This window comes from Siniperca chuatsi, linkage group LG2 (genome assembly GCF_020085105.1).
Source record: "Siniperca chuatsi isolate FFG_IHB_CAS linkage group LG2, ASM2008510v1, whole genome shotgun sequence".
NCBI lineage: Eukaryota > Metazoa > Chordata > Actinopteri > Centrarchiformes > Sinipercidae > Siniperca > Siniperca chuatsi.
Window position 1 is genome coordinate 9904407 of NC_058043.1, and position 24095 is coordinate 9928501.

Genomic DNA, 24095 nt, shown 5'->3' on the forward strand with positions numbered 1-24095 from the left:
CACTCAAAATAGCAAGTGTACGGAAGAACATGAATTGAGACACAGTTTAAGAATCTACAGCCATGCTAGCAGCTCTGTGAGGCTGTAATTAGGCACAGCAGTGCTTTGAGCTAAATGCTAATGTCAGCATGCTAACATGCTCACAAAGACAATGCTAACATGCTGATGTTAAGCAGGTATAATATTTATCATGATCACCATCTCAGTTTAGCATGTTAGCATGCTAACATTTGCTAATTTGCACTAAACACCAAGCACAGCTGAGGCTGATGGGAATGGCATTAGTTTTGCAGGTATTTGGTCATAAACCAAAGTGTTGGGCAAATTATAAATTTGACCTGATGATAAGCTCTAGATGAAAAGTTAAGGGATCACTGAATTGATTGCAATTCATCCAATAGTTCAAATAGTTGTTGAGACATTTCACTCGAAACAACAAATCCGAACCTTATGGCGCTAAGGAAAAAGTCATTAGGATTCATCTTCTGGGAACAATGAATGTGTGTGCAACAATTTGTGCCAATCAGTCTTGTAGAGTTAGAGATAATTCACTGGTTAAGTGACAACTTTGGCCTTTTGGTGGTGGTAGATGAAAAGTCAGAGGATCGCCAGTCATTAGGATTTATACTCTGGGCACCACTGATACCTAGATTTCATGGTAATTCATCCAGTAGTTGTTGTGATGGACCAACTGACTGACAGAAATTGCCATCCCTAGAGCCTCACTGCTAGCATGGTTTAAAATAGTATGAATGGGAGTTGACAGCAGTGGATTGAGTGAGAGTTTGAGAAAGAAATAAAGAATAAATAAACACTAGTTATGAATGCACAGTAAAATGTGCCAAAAGCTGGAATAATATTCATGTATTTGCAGTAACATCACATCAAAGAACTCTATTCTAGTAGATCCACAGTAGTAACTACAATAACAGCAGTAGCAGTAGTATTGATTTATATCATGAAAGCTTCTCTGAATGTGAACTACCATACTTAAAACATATAACCAAGTGAGGCCACCAGCAACAGAGAGGCAGGCACTAGGACCTCCAGCACTCCACAGTCAGACAGAGCCTGCAGCCTCTGGGACACTTCTCACTTACTTTCAGAACAGTTTTCAAACAAGTGCAAGATTCAGAAAGGACTGTTTGGGATAATTGACAAAGAATTTGTTCTTCCCATCCCTGGCATCTTGTGGAATTGGACACAATCTGGAATATATTTCAGTGATCCTCGGGAGTCTTACGTCAGTGGAGAGAAGAGAGAGCTTTTGCAGAGGTAGAGGACTGTTTTACTTTCACCTACACTGCATGAATCTACAGTAACTTATTACTGTATAAAATTCAAAGCAACAAAGTAGTTAACATGTTTTGCATTACATTAAACCAATTTACAAAAAGGAAAGGATTTTTTTTTGCATACTGAAGTTTTAGATTTGCAGCTTTCAAGTTAGAGTAAAACCTCTGTTAACCAGGTGAGAGAGACAGTGTTGAACAAGGTAAAGTTTCACATGCAGCACATTTTTTATACTTTGTCTCTATATTTATGTTAGTTACCTGCTGAGGATTTTATCAAAATTGTTGTTTTAGACAGATAATGTGGGTTTAGAGTCAGACCCAACAAGGAACTGATGATCTCCTCCATCCCCATCAGAGACTGTTGAAGCTTAGCCTCGGGCTCATCAAGTTACAATAGCACCGATCAGACCTGCACTCGTCTCCTTGGGCTAGGTAATATTCTCAAAGCATTCCTGCAGAGTTTTTGTATTTGTATGGCATGATGGATTGAAAACAAGGAGCTAGCTGCAGGGTAATTGTCTCAAATTATGTGTGCCACACAGTTAAAACTAATTTTTGCATTCTTGACATAATAGCAGGTGATTATACTCGAGAAGACTTGCTATACTATTTTGATAAAAAGTACTGTATATTTGTCATTTTGGAATAGGAATTCAAACAGACCTTTAAATATGCATATAATTTATTTTGGACATATTTGATTCTATTTTCATGAACTAATTTGCACTGTCCTGTATTGAAAAATCAGTTATACTTCTTCTAGATGTTTGCTGTGTGGAGTGTTTAATAGTTTCCAAGCATATAATGAGTTTACAGCTACTTTGTAAATACAGGAACAGAGCAACTCATTTATAAACTAAACCATATGGTTATCAACTGGCATGAAAAACAAACTGCACTATCAATAGGGAGGCTTCTCTGCACTCAAACAAAAGAGGCAGTAGTCAGTTTACAATGACAAAGAGAGTGATGAAGTCAGAGTGATGAAATCAGAGGGGGGTGGGCTGAAGGATGTTGGTCTCAATGCTTAATTAAGGTACGTTGGTAAAGCAATGAAATAAATGTAGATTTCAGTTTTCCCCCTCAGATAGTATCTGTGGTTGGTCTAAAGTTTTTTAGATGAATCAAATGTTTACCTTCATTAATGGAAGATTCATTTCAAGGCTAGTTTTACTCTCTGCGATGAGGGGCAGAGTTTGTCATCTAGTCTTTTGAGGAATCTTTGAACTTGCAGTCACTTGTTCTGTACGGTTGATGCTCAGTGCCGCCTTCAAAATGGGACTTGAGCTCACAGTATGCTTGGCAGTTGAAGTTAAACTTACACTATAGGCACCCAAAAAAAAAGTGGCAAAAAAAAAAAAAAAAAAAAAAAAAAAGCAGACGCTACATGACTCCTATTTATTATTTTTTAAAATGGTAAATTATTTTGTGTTTTCTACATTTAAACAAAGGAAAAAGAAAAATGTATCCAACAAAGCTTACCCCCCTCTACAGGCTGCTTTGTGAAAACTTCTGCTTCCAAACTCGTGAATTGCACAGTAGTGGGTCATTCATATGGACTCTACTTCTGAACACAGTAGTCATTACCACATTTGATTAAATGAAAGAAACATGATATCCACAACACTATGCCAAGTATGCTAAGTATCTGAATTTTGAAAATAATATTTCTTTTATCAAAAATATGGTACATATTTTATTTGATTTATGCACCATTGCTACCCCAGTGTCTACACGCAAACTTCTGTCTTGACTATGATATGTGTTGCTGATAATTTGAACACAGAGTATTGAAGTATGTCCGAACCACCCAAACTAAGGTGCTCATTAAAGTGCTGGGACTTGAAGGTGACTGGAAGGTGTTTTCCCGTGGCTTGTCCTCAGCCAACATGTCTCTCTGAATCTTCAATTATGAGAATATTCAGGGCATTGTTTAGTCTATGAGATGTCAAAAAAGGAAAAACTGTCCATCACAATTCCCAGAGCCCAAGGTAAAGTGTTCAAATTCAACAGTTCAAAACCCAAAGATATTTCATTTACAATGATATAAAACAGAAACGTAGCACATCACCCCATTTAACAAGCTGAAACCAAAGAATGTTTGAGAGAAAATTAATCTAAAGAAATGTGAAATCCTGAAAGTCCTTTCAAAAGTAAATGTCAATCGCCTAATTGATAAATCATCTTTCAGCACTACTCCAACCTTTCCTCTCCTTAATCCAGTAATAACAGAAGTGCTGCCCAGCAAAAATAAGGAATTAATATCTATTAATATCAAATATTGCAGCCTTATCAATCTTGAAAATGTGCATTATATATATTATCATTTTCTTAACTTCTTAGTGCAGTTTGTTCCATGTTGCCAAAATTCTTCATTTTTGGATCTGAGAGGAACCTTTAAATAACAATAAAGGAAAGCGTCCAGTGGAAATATTGTGACTGCTAATTCTCATCCAACCCAAAACTGACTTTTCTATTTGGCTACAATCTAAATGAATAGAAGACCACACATTTAACTATCCCACAAATCCCAGATCTGTTCACATTAACATATTTTCATGAACAAATTGTTATGTATCCAATGTTAGACTCGGTCTAAAGGTAAAAATGCGGAGTTCAGTTTTCGTCTTGTGGAGTTCAGTTTTCGTCTCGTCCACCATCTCTGTCTTTTGCCATTTCTTCTGGTATGCAGAGCAACAATGTACATCAGTAGAGCTTTTCTACACACCAGCATTCCTCATTGCTGAACAATCTGTTCCACAGGTGGATGAACAGGGTCTGGCAGACCAGGCTCAGAACAGACTCTTAAACAGGTTACAGATGCTGTATGGTCCATCTGAGTAGAACCAGGGTGTAAAGGCTTCTGCATGCCTAAAAACAAAATTGTTCATGCAAAGAAACAGCCATCTGCATTGGACACCTTTTTTTGAATTAGTTGAGCAGAAGATGAGGTGAATGGTTTCCATTGTAGAGAGGTGATGTGAGTTTTGTTATACATACTCCTGCTTTTCTTTCCATTAATCTCAAAGACAGGCATCTGACTGTTCATCTTTGGTTCTGTTTTGCTTTGTTGGAGATGTAATGAGGTCCAGTCGTGCCTTGCAAGATTTAAAAGTGAACCACTGACAAAAAAAATAAGTTGTTCTACAGTCAGAACTACTTTTATCAAGTAATGCATTTGGTGGTTAACCTCTGTTGTTGTTTTAATGAGATGCCCATTAACTCCAAAGCTAAATAAAGGGGTCTTTACATGTTAACAGTGCTATATCTTTTTTCTTAGTATTTCCTTATGGGTTTTTTTCAACTAAATCTTGCACCTGTTATACGTGCAGTTTTTACTCTGTCACATTCCTAACCTGGTGGTCATACTCCAGTGTTAAAAGGCTTTCATTGTATGGTTTCATACCAAATGCACAAGATGAACAGTTTGCACGTGGAATAAAGAGCACCACATAATCCTTCAAAGCAAATTAGGATGCTGCGCACTATATCGGAAAGTAAACAATCACAATCAAAAATTTACTTTTCCTGCTCCTGTCAATGCAAGAATCCCATTGAATGCACATTGCGGAGGACAGCATATCTGGGTTTTAGCTGACATTAAAGCATGGCAAAAGGGAGCAAATCAGACAACAGTAAGGCTCCTATCTCAGGGATGTACAGTTATACAGTTAGATTGTTTGTTACAGAATAACAATTCTCAATGATGGTATTCCTGGGGTAACACAGGAGCTAATAAATATTGATAAAGGCAAACACTCCTTTTCCTGACTTTTCCTGAGCAGCTGGTGGTACAGTAGCATAAGTAGTAATGTGAAGAATCGATGAAATAATTTACAGACTACTTCACGTACTGCCTATTTTCACACAGAAGAAACACCTGGCCACTCACTTTAGAAATTGGAAAAACTGTGTCATAATACACAAGTTGAATATTTGAATAATTTTCCCCTTCTCCTGTTCCCCCAAAAAGCAGAACTGTAATTGCCTACAATTACAGAAGCTTGTGTTATTCTTCCCCTCACTGGCATCAAACCCTTCATATATAATTGCATCAGCATCTATCCTTCCATGCAGACATGTCCCATCATCTCTTGCAGCCTCAGGCACAGTTCAAGGAACATGGTACCCACTTACAAACATGGAAAGAAAAACACAGGCTACTGTTAAAACCTACTGTACAACGGCAGACAGCGTTATCTCTCTTAAATCAGGAAGAGCACCTCGCTCTGATAACACAGTGGACATTAATATAGGCAGCTGGTCCAACTTCAAAATGACGACAGCAGATAAAAATTACATATAAAAACAAAAAGTGAATATCTGTGGGGTAAGCAGCGGAGATACAACAAGCCTGTGCCTGTGATTGAGCTGTATTACCTCTCTCCACTGAAGCGCCCCTGCAAGCAGGAGTACCTCAACCGAGAGTGTGAGTTACAATAAGGCCACACACACACACTGTGTGTGAACTGTGACTCACTCTCATCCAGCACGCCAACTACAACTCAACCCCATAAACCTAACTATCCATCTGTAACTTTTTGAGACTGAGAAAAATTTTGAGATGGGAAACTTGCTTTTCAAAATATACATTTACTTTTTCATTTAAATAAGTGTTTCAAGCCAAAACTGATACTGATGGTGATTGTTTTCAACTCATCTGTAGATGCTGTTGAAGGAAAACTGCTAATACAGATCAATGGGCTTGTCCAGTATCCAAATTTGTATTCTGACTGAGTCATCTCAGTTATAGAGTATAGACTAATTGTGTAAAGGAATCTTCTTTTTGATTTGAGCCACTAAAAACAAATATGGCTAAAGCCCAGACGGCCACTAAAAGTGATAGGATACAAACAGTCAAATTAGCTTGAAACAGAAAACGTCAAACACAGCACCACGTATGCATTTTGACATACACACCGCCGTTTCTGTGGCGTCACTTTATTTACCCTCCATAACAGCAGGGGTGAATTTATTTGGAGAAGGTGTAACCATAATATAGGGATTCAGAAAACTGCAGTGACGAAAACAATGGCTGCAGTAAAAGAGCCACAAAAGGTGTCAGAGGGTATGTGAGAAGCTGTTTGATTGGTCACAAAGGTGCAGATATATCACACGCTCAGTGAACCGAGACTTTAAACAATCAATTTGGAAAGAGTTTGCCACAAAATGTCAAAGCAAAGATGGAAACAAAAGCCAGAAAAGGAAATTGAGTCCTTTTTCCAACAAGGTGGCAAAACAATAGTGATAGTTTAGAACAACTTCAGACTGTCTCGTACTTGAAGCTGCTGCACAAAGAATTCAAATATTTTGGCTAACGAGGGTAGGCACTTGACAAAGTCCACAGCCAATATGTGGTACTTTTACTGCAAATGTGTACATTCTTCTATAAAAACTCACTATGAGCCTCTTTGGCCCCTCTGCATCCTGGTTTTCATTTGGTGAATATAAAAACAACAGCATTTTGGACATTTGGGTTACACACAGAAGAAGAGACACCACAAACAGACCACAACTCAGAATCTTACAAAATAACACATGGACTGCTGGATTGTTCTAATACCAACAATATATTGTGGATATGATGTTTTCAGACTAACATAGCGGTAAAAACCAACATGCTATTTGAAAATGTTTGAACTGGCACTCCTCAGTAATACCGCTGACAAACAGCAATAAACAGAAGTATAAACAGAGGACTTCTACAGGAAAATAGTTGGACTGTGAGTAAAATGGGTTGAACGTTTTTCACCAGAATTCCTGAAGTATAAAAGATGTGACTGCCACTCTATTTGTAAAAGGATCTGCATGATTTTAATTATGGCCGTAATAGACTCAACATAGGCCAAGTGTGGACACAGGAGGATGCAAAGGTCTGGCCAAATAATTTCCGTAAGTGAAGGGAGAAATCAAAGCAGCTATTCTGTCCAAGCGTTGAAAGCCATATCTGATCTGGCATCTGCCACTGTAATGTCCTCCAATAATTGAATTGGCCGTAATCCTGAAAACAAAAATTAGTGTGGTTACACTATTATCAGGAGGAGAATTTGAGACAGCTCTGGGTCACCAAGGCTGTTTTTAAGTTCAACTTTTAACTGAGCAAAAAGGTAATCCAAATTTAAGTAGACTTGAATGATAATATATAGTTCAGGTGACCAAGGTTTGCCAAGGTTCGATCACAAACTGCACAAACTAAACTTCCGCCGCATTGTTGAACAACACCTACGCTGAGTTTATTTAACTTATTTGGAGTACTCGAGCGGAGCCTGTTTCTCCGCCGAGCCTGTTGTGTTTATTTACATTGTGTATAGAGACTGCTGGGGTCAGCTGAGTTTCCTTAGTGCAGTGAGACCAAACATAGCCATCAGTGAGTAATGAAACTGTCCTTGTTAAATCTGCCATTTACCATTCTCATGTGTCTCATTGTTTCTGTCATAGTCAGTGATTATATTACATTGCGTTGGGTTTGGGCAATATAAAGAAATAAAGTTTACAACATCTGACACATTCTTTCTCTAACTGTTTTCACTTATAGTTGACATCATAAAAGTTCAATAGTGGTCAACAGGAAGTATGTTCTAAATCCTCTTGTGGGAACTCCTTAGCTTGTAAATACTAAATTACAAAGCTACATTACAATTTCTGCAAATTCTGTAGTGCAGAAAACATAAACAATAGGCTGTTATTGTCATCCAGATGTTGCAATCAAAGTATCTGTTCTCAGTGATAACTCTGAAGTTTCAATCTCTTGCATCACTAAAAGCTTTGGATAAAAAAAAAAAAAAAAAAAGACAGAATTCAGTCTTTGAGCCTTTGCTGACTGACTGACCCTCCCCAATCTGCTCTTTGTCTTGACTCGGTCTCAGTTTGGACCTGATGTGGTCTTCAGGTCTCAGCGCCAGGCAGACTTTGAGACATCTGCCTTAAATCACAATCGACTGCCAGCAGAGGCCCCATTTCTCAACCAAAGTGTCATATTTGTTGGAAACTGTTTCCCACATAGTTGTCTGATAACAGTAAAACAGATTGCCTCAACTAGATGCAACAGGACAGCAGTCAGAAAAAATGGGAAATTATGTGCTTCAATTGCATGCCATTATCCTTCTTAACGTGTTTCCTTTGACTAGTTGCCAGCAGACAAAATAAGACATTTCATGTCCCTACAACTTGTGAACAAGCTGAGGCAGGCATGCAAAGGCTCAAAACCATAAATGTAACCTTAAATGTGAGTCCTTGAACATTGCAATGTTCAATGTTCACATTTGTGCTGAAGCAAACCATCCAATACCACGATTAAGCATGTCTGATAGCATGTGTGAGGTAGTAAAAATTGTGATATTCCAACAGGTTTATTGCTTTACATCATATTATGGTGGTTTTTGATTGTATTCATAGTAGCCTTAAAAAAATTGACTGTTTCCATCCTATAATCAGTTCTTTATTCATTCTGACTGCAAAACACTGGGCAAAAGCCTAACTCACATAATTGAAAATCTGGTGTGAAGTTGATATTTCTTCAAATTGTTCGAAAACTGCAAATAATTCACTTTAATATTAAGGAGGAGACTATGTTCACTGGAGATTTCCAAAATGGATCTTAAATAACATTTATTGACCTCATCCTAAACCAAACCTGCAGTCTGTTGCTGATTTTATCAATTCCCTCAGTGATGCAGTTTTCTCTTCCACTCGCATTTCCCAGTATTTCCTGGATAAAATGGCACGGTTACAGATCACAGACACCAACAACTGTGTTTCAGTTACAGACAGACCTCTCCGCTTGTTTATCTTCCACATAAATTCTCCTACTGTCTTTAGCCCATTGCCAGCTATCACCTGTTGCTGCTGTGCTGTGTGTTGGTGTGTGGGTGTGCTCTGGTCTTTGTCAAACAGACAATTTGAATTCACTGAGGGCTGCCTGATGCAAGAGCTGTATTCTGAGAAAACACCATATCTCCAACGGGAGTATCAATGAGAGAACAAGAACTGAACTATCATTCACCTTTTTGTGCTGGACAGCAGTCAAGAAGTATTTCAGTAATCAGGAACAGTGCTCACTGACTTATTAAATGCTTCATCTATTTAGTAGTTAAAACAGAATATGGCTGCAGATACTGTATGTAAGCTGTGTGTAACTTTCTTTATTTCTTCCTGTGTACCTACTCTCTGTGACTTGTAAAAAAAAATTGCCTCAGGAAGGAATATACCGTACAGTTGCCATAGCAACAAAATTATGCCCATTTACCTTTGACTGAAAACACTATTCAAGTTAAGAGACGTTTATACACTATCATTCCTGTTGTCTTCCTGCCTCTTCTTGTGTATCTATGAAATCACCACAGCAGAGCTGCGTGCATGGTTAATTGATGGATTCCCATCCATCAATTAAGATGTGAGTGGCTCAAGAAACAGGACATATTGTTAGAACTGCGGAGGATGAAATGCTTTGCCAGTAACTAGAGAGTTTAATTATAGTGGCAAGCAGCAATATGGTGACAGTCTATCAATTTAGTCACAAAGGAGAAAAAATGATTTAAGTAATTTTTTCAGAAATTATTGTTAGAGAGTACAATTTGAAAGGATTCATCCACACAATAAGGGGTTTTCAAAACTTTTTTTCAAATTCGGTCTGCATCACTTTAGCAGTTTAATTCAGGACCTTGGAAAATAAATAAAATTGAAAAAAAGTCACATGGAGATGTAATATAATAGACAATATTGACAATAAAACTTCTGTGTAAAAATACATTTCTAAAATCACTTTTATGAAGTTGGAACTAAATTAAAAATTTGAAGGTAAATGGATGGATTTCTTCACAAGCCATCGAAATACATCTGTCAAATTTATTTTATATAGATTAGATAAATACAACAAAATGTTTACAGTAGCATTTACAGTCAGACATTTTTGTGTTACAGACTTCTATTTCAATAAAATAAATTAATAATCAAATGATGTGCACAGTTTTGGTGAAATCTGAACAAATTACAATACATAGGCCTAATAGTTGAATGTGTTATTTTTTATAGAATCACAGTCATGGACTTAATTTCCACTAGGTTGCGGTTTATGAACTATTCTCCTTTAGACCTACATTCTGTTAAAACCCTCAAAGCCAAACATTAATGACATCTTTTGAATTTTTAAAGTTTGCTATGGCATCACCACTTAGAGAACTGTCCCATTATTTGAGTGCTATTGAGAACAAGACTGACGATAGTATTCATGTATTTCATATGTCATCCAGGAACCTCTGAGTTTGAGGGCTTAAATTCAGCACAAAGCGATGCTTCAGTTTTGCACAAATGACCGCAGCAACGTAATGAGCAGCATGTCATTCAAAGCCCATTGGTGGCTTTCAGATAAAGTCACCTGCACCTCCCTTCCTCTTTGAATGAGAGCCAGCCCTGGTGGATCAGGTTACTAGAAGGGCTGTGTGACTTTTACCATATGAATGAAGCCACTGCCATTTTTTTCAGAGGGAGGTAGATTGTTCGTGGTCTGCAGACTGGATTGTGTGCCACTCCAGGCTGCTTGTCAGTCACCCCAGACGGGGCTCATTAAACTGACTCCATTAGAGCTAATGAGTTGAAGGTCACTGTTTGTGGGTGGCCTCTCCATTCAGGGCTCCAACAGACCAAATAACTGACTGGCTTGCTGATTCAGTTAAGTCACACTGACAAGGGAAGAACTGTTTTGTCTGCCTTCACTGCATACCTGCATTTACAGGAGCCTCAAACTATCCTACAACAAGGCATTTTAACATAATTCAGTCAGTCAAATAACATAGAATGACTATAAAAAAATACACTGTAGGTATAAAGCTGACTTCATCACTCTCAATAAGCAAACACCAGGCTCAGCAAAACAGAGATCGAGAGTGACAAAAGCCAACTGCCCCCCTGGAGACCTTGGACTCTACAGGTGGATGCTGGGGTGAAGCTGAAATGCTATATGAGCTACAGCAGCAGTGTTACAGCAGAGTTTGCACATGAGCAGTGCAGCAGCAGCAGCAGCGTACAGTAGCAAAGTAAAAGAGTGGGCAGTGCAGTGACGGCTTAAATTGACCTCAATATAGCAAAGTAGTTTTTTCTCAAGTAATTGCTTAATCATTTGCTCTACAAAATATCAGAAAATAGAGAAAAATGCTCATTTAAAATTTCCCAGAGCACAGGAAGATGTATTCATATTACTTGTTTTGTCAAACAAACAGTCCAAAACCAAAAGATATTCAGGTTAATCTCATAGAAAGTAGCAAATATTCACATTAAAGATGCTTGAACTAGAATGCTTGGCATTTTAACTTTCATTGATTATTAAAATTGTTGCAGATTAATTTTCTATCAGTCAACTAGTCAACTGATTGATCAACTAACTAAACATTCCAACTCTGTTGTAAAATGTGCAAATGATTGACATACAGTGTGTTGCAGTGAGTACAGTTTACGAGTGTAGACATAGACCTCACCTAAAGGTCTTTATGGTCTTTATGCATTAAGGACAAAGACCTGGATGACCTGCAATTTTCTAATGTTAAACTCAGACAAAACTGAATTTATTCTACGTGGCCCCAAACACCCCGAGACACATTATCTAAAAAAATAGTTACTCTAGATGGCATTGCCCTGGCCTCCAGCACCACTGTAAGGAACCTTGGAGTTATCTTTGATCAGGATTTATCCTTTAACTCCCACATGAAACGAACTTCAAGGACTGCCTTTTTTCACCTACGTAACATTGACAAAATCAGGCACATCCTGTCTCAAAATTATGCCAAAAAACTAGTCCATGCGTTTGTTATTTCTAGGCTAGATTATTGCAATTCCTTATTATCCGGCTGCCCGAATAAGTCCCTTGAGACTCTCCAGTTGATCCAGAATGCTGCGGCACGTGTACTGACAAGAACTGGGAAAAGAGATCATATTTCTCCAATATTAGCTTCTCTGCACTGGCTCCCTGTAAAATCCACAATAGAATTTAAAATCCTTCTCCTCACCTACAAAGCTCTTAATGGTCGGGCACCATCGTATCTTAAAGAGCTCATAGTACCTTATTACCCGACTAGAACACTGCGTTCCCAGGATGTAGGGTTACTCGTCTTCAGCTTTCAAGCCTTCAGCTATCAAGCTCCTCTCCTGTGGTCCCAGTTTGGGTTCGGGAGGCAGACACCATCTCCACATTTAAGAGTAGGCTTAAGACTTTCCTCTTTGATAAAGCTTATAGTTAGGGCTCAGGTGAGCCCTGAACCATCCCTTAGTGACGCTGCTATAGGCCTAGACTGCCAGGAGACTTCCCATGATGCACCTCTCTCCTCCTCTCCCTCTCCATCTGTATGCATTTTTATCCTATTACTGCATGTTACTAACGCGACATCTTCTCTCTCCCGTAGTTTTGTGCTTTCTCGTTTCTCTCCTGTCGCTTTCAGCAGATATTTCTGCCTCCGGAGCTGCAGAGACTGGATCTCTGGTTGTGACCCACTTCCTGCTCAACAACTGCTACTACAGTTGTTGTTATTGGCTCTGTTACTAATACTGTCATTGTTATTCCTATAGCTGTCATTCCTATTATTATTATTATTATTATTATTAACACTACAATTACTTTACTATTTTAAAAATTCTAAGTGGTATTTGCATTGTGCCTCCCTCTACCCCACCCCCACCCCAAAACCTCTCTTTCAAAACCTAACACAGCAGCGGCAGATGGCCGCCCACCATTGAGTCTGGTTCTGTCCAAGGTTTCTGCCTCAAAGGAAGTTTTTTCTTTGCCACTGCTCATGGTGGAATTTGTTGGATTTCTGTAAATAATATTATAAAGAGTACAGTATAGACCTGCTCTATAAGAAAAGTGCAATGAGATAACTTCTGTTATGAATTGGCGCTCTATAAATCAATAAATAAAATAAACTGGGTTTATCATGTGAAGACAGATTAAAGAGTAGATATTTGGTGTCTAAATTCTGTTGTCATGATTTCATACAAGCATACACTGAGATCAGTACAGCAGGAGAGGGTACAGCAGCTATTATGTGGAATCTATTAAGCGGACTCAATAGGAGGCTTTAGGGAACTATGATGATGATGACCTCCAATTATTCCAAAGATATGCTATCTACTTACATAATTGAGATGGATAAATCTAAACCCAGCAAGATACCATTTTCAAGGCAGACAGTTTGATATGCCCCAGCAAGAAAAGCACATGTAACAATGTAACAATCATGTGCTGAATTCCAGTTAGGTTTCCCAGCTACAGGACTATGTTATTGTAAATGGCTGCTGAGTAGTGTAGTTTACTGGGGAACAGAGCATCATTAAGATTATTATTTCCACCTGTGTTTTTTCCTCCTAATGGTTAAAACGTCTGCTGTGAAAACAGTCTATTACCTGACACATAGCAGCAGGCGATGCAGTAAACAATAATAATGATATAAAGATTAAGGAAGTTGACACATTGAGTTGAAAGTCGAAAGCGTGGTTTAATATTAAGTGTGTTAAGACAAAGACAAGCAACAACAAAAGAGGAAATATGTTGCAAAACCAATTCAGCCCATATCTAAGCATTAAGTTACAGTAATACTCAAACATTTTTGTTCGTATCTCTCAACACTACACAAACAGCACACAGCATTAAAATAATTGGGACCAACAACAACTAAGCTCAGAAACAACAAGAAATGTAACTTATTCACAATTAAAACCAAATTAAATAGCAATAGACAGCAGGTATTAGCAGCCAGCAAACGCCAAAACAGGTAACTACAAAACAGCCTGGAAAGCCTCATAGCTTGTTCTTTTCCAAACACACACAAAGCCAAAACATCAAGTCACCATAAGCGTGCATAAGCATAAGCAGCAATAAGTTACTTAGCTTGATGGAGAGAAGCAGTGATCCGCGGCACACCAGCGTTGAATAACCTTTTGGGAATTAGCTAGCTAGCTAGCTAGGTCCCAAAACTTTGTTTCCCCGGCTTTAAGAAGCGACGTTTGAGGACGACACTTGATATGACCAATGCCTGAGCAGGGGTTATAACCTCATAAAGCGACATGAAGGATGGTGGCAGGGGAACTAGCTTATTCTAATGTTATATTAGTAGTCAGTTTGTAACTACAGTAGTTTGTAAATGAGTTAAACAGAGAGCAGGGCAGTGACAGTACATAAATAACCCGCCTAACGGGAAAAGATGTGGAGCTACTCGAACACTGTTACGTTAAATTTGATCCGTTTTATTTTACGATATCCTCAACATAAAAACACGGTACCCTCCTGGATAATTTCACAATACTATAATTTGACTTATTTCAACTAATTCTGTTAAATGCTGATTTCCTTCCTGCCCTGTCAGTTTAGTATAGCAAATAGTTCTAAATACTTCCATACCCATGAGCCTCAGCTACCGTTGCTATGGAGATGAAGCCAGTCACAGGCTGCCAGTACTTAATCTAGGCTAGCTAGCTAACACTTAATGGTAACAAAGCACACAATTATTGCTGAATTGATCCAACATTGACTCAGAATCTGAAAGTGAATTGATTTATAAATTGTCTGTGGCTTCTGACCTTGTTCACTTTATTTCAATAAGGACTCTGCCATCAGTTTGGAACAGATAACACTTGAGTTTCAAAAATAGTTTTCGATATTGGAATTCCACAGAACAATCTCACCTCAAGATCCATTTAGAAGCTGTATAGGAACTTTTGACCACATCACATGATCTTCATCAGCAGATTAAGTTTGTTCAGTTGTCAAGGAATTGGAGATGTTCGAACTTCTCATCCCTTTTAGCTATAAAATTGAGTTATAAAATATATATTATATAAAATCAATTGTAAAATCAATAAAACTTTATTAATCCACCTTTAATGAATTGTTACAGCAGTGAAAGGAAGTCTAAGAACAGAGCACAGTATAAATAAATAAGTAGCCCTTAAAAATTAGAATACTATATACATTATGTGCAAACTATATGAAGATTTTAAATAATAGGTCCATTATAGTCTACACCATACATAAATACTATTAAGTGTATTGTGACGTGACACAGTCACAAATAAAGTGAGGATATAGGCTAAAGAAGTCGCTATATATAATAAAATAGAAAAATTGCACTTGAAGTAATGGAATTAGATGGTGAGTATAAGGTGTCTTGTGTCTACAGATAGCAATGTTAGCAGCATGAAATACAGTTATTGCACTTGTAACAGCAAATACAAAACTCTACTTTTTGCTGCACTTCTCAACTTTTGTCCCAAATAAAAGGGGAGAGCATGACCCCTCCACAGTGTTATCATTGGCACATTGTGCTGCAAACATCCTGTTCAACATCATTCTGATGGTGTTTTTTTGGGTTAGGTCTGGGAAGTGACAGGCTTTTTTCAGGAAGCTAAAGACAAACCAAAACTAACATGACACAGTGTCTGTTCCGGGGCATCGCACATTATCCTGCTGAAAGACACAGAGGGGCCTAGGAAAAATAGCACTTCCTTCACTGTTGCACCATCACCATTATCTGACCAAGCAACATTTTTCAATTCTCCAGTTATTAGGTGGCCATGTGCTGCTGTAGCCCATCTGCTTCAAGGCTCAATAAGTAGTGCAGCATGAGATGCCCCAGTGCACACTAATGTTGTACAGCGCTGTTATGTGCATATTTGTAGCCCACCTAGTAGTTTGAATGAATGTTGCCATTCTCCTCTCACCACAAGACTGCTGACTGCATGTTTATTAACCACTGAGTAGCTGTTACAGCTGTGTGTCGAGGGCCAAAATCAGATCCTTGAAAAAAACTGAGACATTTGTTTTTTATTAACATGACTGCTCTTCTTCATTGTATATAGAATAACAATGTTGTTGTTCAAAATAACACGCTTTAATGACACATTATATATGAGTTTGTACTTCTGTATTTCTCTGCTGCTGTAATGCAGTTGATCCATGACACATTCTCTAGTATTGCATAATAAATCTCAGTGTTTGGTGGCTCAACTGCTGGTATTAACTAGCAGGTCACGTAGCATAAAAGGTACTGAATTGTCAGTATGAGACAATGGATCTGATCAACTAGAGAGTCACAGTTAAGATCAAATAAAGATTTGAACTGATATTATTCAGGTCTCTGTATGATATTGCCTATATTCACTGCATCATTCTTGGTAGTGATTTACAGAAAATCTCAGGTACTTTCTGACACTAATCTGACACCTACATGAATCACATTGAACATCACGCTTCCTGTCCACTCTAACATTTAGTAAAACTGTGATTGAACCTCTCAACCCTGTTTGCTTTTGCCCTGATGCAAATAATTGTAGGGAAAAAAATGTGAAGAGAGTTCTTTGCCATGTTAATTCAGTGGATTTTTCAGCACATTTACAGTGCCTGTTTCTCCTTTGTTTTGTTCAAGGTCCACTTACATGCTTTATCCAGCTTTCAGCCACATCACCGGGCGCATGGCGTTTGTTCAGTTGTCGTGTAGATGGATGTGTTGACACGCAAGCTCAGTAGCTGTTGTGATTCCATCTATTGCACTTTTAGGACTTCTCTTCCAGAAGAGATGACCTAAAGGTACTTTTAGATCTCACACATCAACAAATCTATCTCCATGACTGCTAAGAAAACTCCATCCACTGATGAAGACTGTGAGATATAGTTGAAAGCTCCAGAAAAAGCCAGTAAGTCAATCTTGAGTCCGTATTGTGCTGTCAGACTTTTTCCAGGTCAAAAATGAACCTCAATGCTTAAAATTAAGTTTATTGTACATATATACAGATAGCTACCTATACATGCATGTACTATATGCATGCAGGATTTTTTAGAGACAGTTATGTTCCTAAAAATGTGCTTCAGTAGTGTCAGAGGTGAAAAATAAACCTGAAATACACAGCTGGAATAGGCTTGTTGTTAGTATCACATTTGGCACCAACAGCAGTTTGGTAATTCTTCCATCTCTGTTAGTTCAGCAGTTACTTGCTTTGCATTCTGCAGAAAAGATGAAAAATGAGTTACAATTAGACTTCATGACAGAGATCTTACATTCCTTTCATTTTGCAAGCATGCCATAACCTACTCATTGTTTTCTAACTTCCTCAGCCATGCTTGAAAGTAACTACTTGCAAAGATATCCTAAATTTATTATATACTGTATGGATATGATCGAGTTTTGTAAGGCAAGATGTTTTCAGGGATTATTTCTTAGGTTTTGAAGACTTTGTTTCTGTGTGTGTCAGGTGATTGACACTAAGTAAAGTGTAACAACACATAGTCTGCTGACACTTAACTCAAGCACACTTGATCACACTGACGTAGCGATAAAACAGAATGACAAAATAAAATTAAAGCTTCTGGTTTACTGTGATGGATAATCTCGCTCGAATGGTGTCTGTTTCATCACTGCACAAAAAAAACAAAACAAAAAAAAACTCAAAAAAACCCAGAAACAAAATTAATCATAGTTCTCTGAATGTAGGAAACAAAGCTTGATGGAATAATTTAACAGAGACTAAACAGACAATGAACAGTGATATCCTGATGAAAGGAAATGTTACATGGTGTTGACACCTCTAACTCTGTATGTGGCTTCATACACACACAAAAAAAAAAACATTCCTAAGTGATCTGGTTTCTACTTGTTCCTAAATAATCTTTAAACTTCAGATGTCTTGTTGTATATATGTACAGTAGTGTTTCAGTCTCAACAAACCTGTCAAAACTCACATTAAGGAATGGTGACAGAGTTTACAACATTAAGTACATGTTTCCACTCTAGATAATCTACATTATGCAGGTCTGCTTATTTATTTCGGTATGGGAGGATCTGGTGAGCGGGAATAACATTAACCTTCTCTTCCCGCAGTCTCACAAAGAATGTGTTTATAATGGGTTTATGAGCCCGTGGGGCACTTTCTCTGCTCAACAGGGATACAGAGTGGAAGCAGAGGAGGACAGAGGTGTGCTGGATGGGGGCCGTAGCCGGGCCTGATGGCAGGAGCCCAGAACACAGTGAGCTCTAATCCCTTCCTCTAGAACCCACCGAGGGGCTACAGTTCACGTGGAGACACTGAAAAGGTATAGAGAGGTATGGATGTGTTACGTTGTGTCAAGCAGGGTAGTAAATAAGGGGGTTCATACCAAAACGCAAACTAGGAGCAAGAGCAGGTACAGTTCAGTGATTTAATGATATGGAAAAGACACAGGTTACAGGCAGGCAGAGGTAGAAACATAAAAGCAATCCCAATGTTGCAATAGAGTCCAACAGGGCACAAACAAAATCGAAGAATCCAAAAACAAGGCAGAAAGTCACCAGAGAAAGGGCTGAAACATTAAACATATGTTACAAAAATTTGACAAAGGGACAGGAAAATCACACAAACTTAACTACACACAGGTGAGGGGGAATAACAAGACACAGGTGAACATAATCAGGGCAGGGCAAACAATCAAAACAGGCGGGAAAAGCAAACAAATACAGGAAGTAAAACTACAAGACACATGAGGGAGAACTCTTACCAAAATAAAACAGGAAATAAGTGAACACAAACCCAAAACCATGACAGGATGGTAGTCTCCAAAAGAATGATGTGGTAGAAAAAAGTAAAAGAATTACGTGTCCTATCAATCAATGCAGCAACATATAGACCAATCAGTCAAACCTTGTGTTGAGTCACAAATACAACATCAAACAAGTTGTGAATACTCCTCATTTTGCCATGTTTAAAACATAATTAGACTGCTTGCTCACTACTTGATGACATCCTAAAGTGAGACCAGTTTTTGTTTAGTAGAGAGTTCCATTGGTCAAAATGCCATATTATAAACAGAGTTAATATTTTCACAAAATCATTTTTAGGTCTAAGAGAAGGAAATTAATGCGGCAGAAATTCAAATCAACCTCACTGTTCATTCATTCTCAACCTCACTGTTCTTCTCATTCAAAGTTCTTACATTTTACACAGTGACATATTATTCTGCAAAAAATAGTTTTATGTGAAATCATTAATTTCTCCAGGGTAGCAATTCATCAGAGAAATCATATAATAAGAAGAATTTAGTACCACATTGACAATGAAGATGCATGGAAAGTGAGTTTTATTGTTATTCTTTGCTCCCCTGATACATGCAACAAAAAAACAAACAAAAGGAAAATTGGTCTAACATTCTATCAAATGCAAATAATTGGCTAAAACTACTCTACTTATTGGTTCAGCTAACGTTTTATTAATCTTGACCAATGATATTTGTAGAATCACATCTCAGAAGGTGTTCACCTCTGTTTCTGCACTGCAGTCATTTCTTAACCAACTTCAGAAACCTCCAGAGCGCTCTCAAATTTAAAAGCATTTTTAAGTTGTAAGAAATTTGATAGTTTTTGTTTTTAAACATTTGAAGTGAAGAAACTTTACTTAAGTTAAAAATTTCGCTTTAAGCTTTTTGATAAATATGGGCTTTTTTTCCAGGTACTCCTTCATTATCCCACTTGTCAACAGACATTTTTCACTGCAGATATTGATTTAACACAGGAAACGCACAGGTGTAATTAATAACATTAATTAAGGAATTTATGTGTCCCATTGAGCCAGCAGTATAATACCAGAGCCCTGGATATATAAGACTTAAATGGAATCCACCCATCAATAATGTAATTAATTACGCCTGTGTTTTTCTGCTATGACATATCAAAGTATCTGCCTTGAAAAGGGACTAAGACATTTGTGCTTACCCAAATCTCCAGTGGGCCTCTATGACATAAGTTTTCATATGTATATGATGCATGTCCTGTAGAGTATTAGTGAAATGCTTCAGGTAGCAATTTAAGCGTTCATTTATTTATTATTGTCAAATTAATTGTGATAACATGGTATAATTACCTATAAAAAAGAGACCATGGACAAGATAATTAGCCTCGATTTTGACTTCCTTTTGCCAAAGAGATGTTACCACTGGGGACGCACTGTGCTCTTCCTTTTCATCAGCCTTCTGCTCGACTCTAAAGGTTTTAGCTCTTTTTCCACAGGATGAATGTTTCCTGCATCCTGCTGTAAAGCAACCTTCCTGTGTGTCCTAAAGCAATATAAACTGGCACATAATGTAAAAAAAAAAAAAGAAAAGAAAAGAAAATAATAGAGACCTGTCTCCTCTTCACTAGTCTTGCCTGTTTATAGCAATTATACTAATCATCCTAAAATTGATGCAGTAATGATTTTTTTCATGTCCAAATGTTGCACTGCACACAGGAAGAGAGAGCAGGGAGACGAGGTGTGAGGGGAGACACTAACCTGAATTGGACAGACCTCACAAGCATTTATTGATGTAATCATAGCTCGCATTATGTACTTTTGTACAGGCTACAATTTTTCTTTTGATTTGTTGTGCCAACAATTTTAATCCACGAGCATTCACCCTGACACCTGAGGCAAACATAGCATATAATAAACCTACCTGACGGAGCCTGCTAGCAGAGCCATCACAGGTGTTAACACGCCTGTGACTCCTGTTGTACTGTGTTAAATACAGAACACAGCCTGTCAATTTATGCAAGTCAGTAAAGCAGATGCTGTGTTGTGGTGTGTGGAGTAACAGCGTGATGAAAAGAGACTGGTATTAACCTGATGGGATGTCACAACAATGTGACACCTATTTCCATGAATAACTTACATGTACAAGATCTATTGATGCACATGATATTCGTTACTGTTCCACAAAGGGAAGTCAGCTCTGTTTCTGGAGAATCTAGATCATATTATTATTTCCCTGCTTACCCAGAGACAAATCATGGATTCATTTTTCATGTCTGTGGATACAGTTTGAAGATATCTTTGGATGTCTTATATGTAGATATCTTTGGAGTCAAGATGCAAACTTCTCCAAAAACTGATAATTCAAGCTTCAAGGTTCGATTTATTCATTCATCAAATCATGGAAATGAAATGATGAAATAAAACCATAGATTAAAACAATATCATACATACTACAATTTAATTTAAATTAGAGTTCACATCCTCCTCCTCCTGTGAAATAAAAGAGAGAGAATACCATCCAGTGTGTGTGACACATGGTCTTAGCATGCTGCTGCGTTCAATAAGACAACACTATCCAAATGCAGCGGATGTCCTTCACCCTCCATATTTCTACAGAACATCTTAGACAGCCAGACATAATACACAGAGTTCACCGTCCTCTCTGTGCATGTTATTAGGTCGATCATTTCACTTTTAATCATTAAACTGGAAATCCAACATTCAACCACTTCCTGTTTGCATGGTTAAATATAAAATCAGGGACTTTGGTGCCCCCTGTTGAGCCTCTCAGGCAGTGCTTCATCTTATTATCCTTCCTCTTTCTTTATGATTACCAGACTGTAACTCTTTACAGTGCCCTAACCATAAAAGTAGAATGTGTGACCCGAATTGATTGGACCTTTTACCATCTCTAACCTACACATAACCATTTGATCTGTGGATCTTGTATAGTTGGGACACAGTCTTGTACGAAGTGGAAGCTGACCAAGAATTTCCTGTAAATCTCCTGTAAAACTATAACCATGTCAGACAGTATGTACTGTACTTGTAAAAACTGTTAATGCTAAGCCAATGAGCATTACGTATTAAATCCTTAGTTTTAGGCAAGGTGTGTTTTCCACTTTCAAGAGGAGCAGCATTAGATTAATCTCACTGTTCAACATGTTGTACCTTGAAACTGTGAAGGAAAAATGGGGAGTTTCCACACACTGGATTAAAGCTTCCAAAACCTGAAATGAAATGAAATTTCTGCCTCAGAAGTATGTGGAGCTTTAATCCAGTGTTCAAATACTCTCCATTTTAGCTCCACTGTTACCCCTCACCTGGCCTAAATATAGGTACTTTCATCTACCTGTCTGTACTTTGAGACTGCACCAGAAACATAAAAAAGCTATCCATGATTTTGTCTGAGTCTTGATAAGTAGTATTAGTAAGAATTGGTAGAATTCCCCATAAACAGAAACATACCAGTACAAGGTCTTGTCACCAAGTGAATATACTGAAGTGTACTGTAGATCTGCGGTAACAGGAGTGTTTTCTGTGCTTGTTGACACCTTCAGGTTGTGTGCCCATGAGGTCGTCCATGCTGGTCCTGTTCCTCCTCTTCAGTGCCCGGGCTGTGGCCACCATCGGAGGAGACACGTGCGCCGCCACGACAGCACAGAAGCAGGATCCAGGCTACAACCCAAACTCCATGCCCACAGTGGACCCTAAACTCTTCACCAAGCGCCGCTACCTCTCACCCAGGGTGCTCTTCAGCGCTCAGCCCCCTGATGCAGAGCCGGCGGGGTCGCAGGGTGCCGGCAGAAGGACCCGTAGGCGAGCAGAGCAGCCTCAGCACCGTGGAGTTTACTCAGTGTGTGAGAGCATCAGCGTCTGGGTGGGCAACAAGACCAAAGCTACGGACATCTCAGGCAACGAGGTGACAGTGCTACCGGACGTGAATATCAACAACATCAACAAGAAGCAGTACTTCTTTGAGACGACGTGTCACAGCGCCCGCTCAGGCAGCTCTGGCTGTTTGGGAATCGATGCGAGACACTGGAACTCCTACTGCACCAACTCACACACTTTTGTACGAGCACTGACTTCGTTTAAGAACCTGGTGGCGTGGAGGCTCATACGCATCAACGTGGCCTGTGTGTGTGTGCTGAGCCGCAAGTCATGGCGGCAGTGAAGACTTTACATGCACATCTCACACACAGGATCACAAACTCTGAAATACAGTACAAACACAGACATGCCACACAGACACACTCATCACCAAAGCCTTCTCACCCTCTGCACAAAGTAAATTATTGGTATACAGTATCAGGACTGCATGTATATACACCAGGCCTGGGTCAAACAGTATCTGCGGTTGGTTTGTAGCTATTGTTTTTACCTGTTTAGGAGTATCAACCATTAAGGGGTTGTTGCTGTGTCACTTAGCCTCTGACAGGGCCCGTATTTATCAGACTGCTAAGAATTACTCTGAAAGGGGAACTCCACCAATTTTACACATCAAAGTCTGTTTACAGGTCTTGGGGAGTACTACAGCATATGTAAAAAAAAATAAATAAATTGTATAAAGCCTTTTGTGGCTCCAGAGGGAGCTGCATGAAGTGATAAATTGCCTCAACTGATGTCACTTGAGTCAGCGTCAGTTTGGGCTGAAGACTACAAGTTTGAAAATGAAAAACATCTGGGAGTGTGGAGTTAGAAAGACTTGAGCTTACCAGACCTCTGTAGCCCGCTCATCATCTCTGCTTGAGGCTAGCGACTGAAGGCTACATTAGCCACTGCTAGCATAACACGCCTGAATCGCAGACTGAACTGTTAATGGTTGCGTTGCATTGTGGGTAATGTATGCACCAGGTTTTGAGAAGGAAGAAGAATGTGTGGAATATAAAAGACATCTCTGGTTCTTCTTCATCAATTTTGATACTTTTTTGTGCAATGCTAAATCAGTGGAGTACTCTTTTAAGAAACACATTTATCAAGCAACTTGTTAGTGTAAGAGTAAACTTTAGGAGCAACTCTCAAGTGATCACATGATGAATTTACACTACATCTGCCTAATAACCTTTGTATTTTACTCAGTTATGTATTATTCTGCCAAAAAAAAAAGGTTATTTGGATTTATTTTCAGGTTCATTTTAATTTTTGTGAAATCCTTAATATCTCCGGTGCCAATTACCATGTGAAATAACAACAATATAATATATTTATATTACATAAATAGGGCTAGATAAATGTGGGTTAAATAATAGAAAATTGGCCACAATGAAAACCAACTGGAGCAGC

At 38.4% G+C, this 24095-nt stretch overlaps 1 protein-coding gene across 5 annotated transcripts; it reads left to right on the forward strand.

Annotated features, from left to right (window-relative positions):
* Nucleotides 1–355: 355 nt before the first annotated feature.
* Nucleotides 356–23061, forward strand: ngfb (nerve growth factor b (beta polypeptide)). Of its 5 annotated transcripts, none has more exons than XM_044214788.1 (4): nucleotides 356–1275; nucleotides 1587–1727; nucleotides 18212–18360; nucleotides 22370–23061. In XM_044214788.1, exon 4 carries the CDS (start codon nucleotides 22381–22383, stop codon nucleotides 22984–22986), a length of 606 nt encoding a protein of 201 aa, XP_044070723.1. In that variant the 5' UTR covers nucleotides 356–1275; nucleotides 1587–1727; nucleotides 18212–18360; nucleotides 22370–22380; the 3' UTR covers nucleotides 22987–23061. The 5 variants fall into 5 exon arrangements, with proteins under 5 accessions (XP_044070723.1, XP_044070713.1, XP_044070694.1 ...); XM_044214778.1 differs by having other exon boundaries at nucleotides 1651–1727; nucleotides 18212–18370; XM_044214759.1 differs by having other exon boundaries at nucleotides 1651–1727.
* Nucleotides 23062–24095: the final 1034 nt, after the last annotated feature.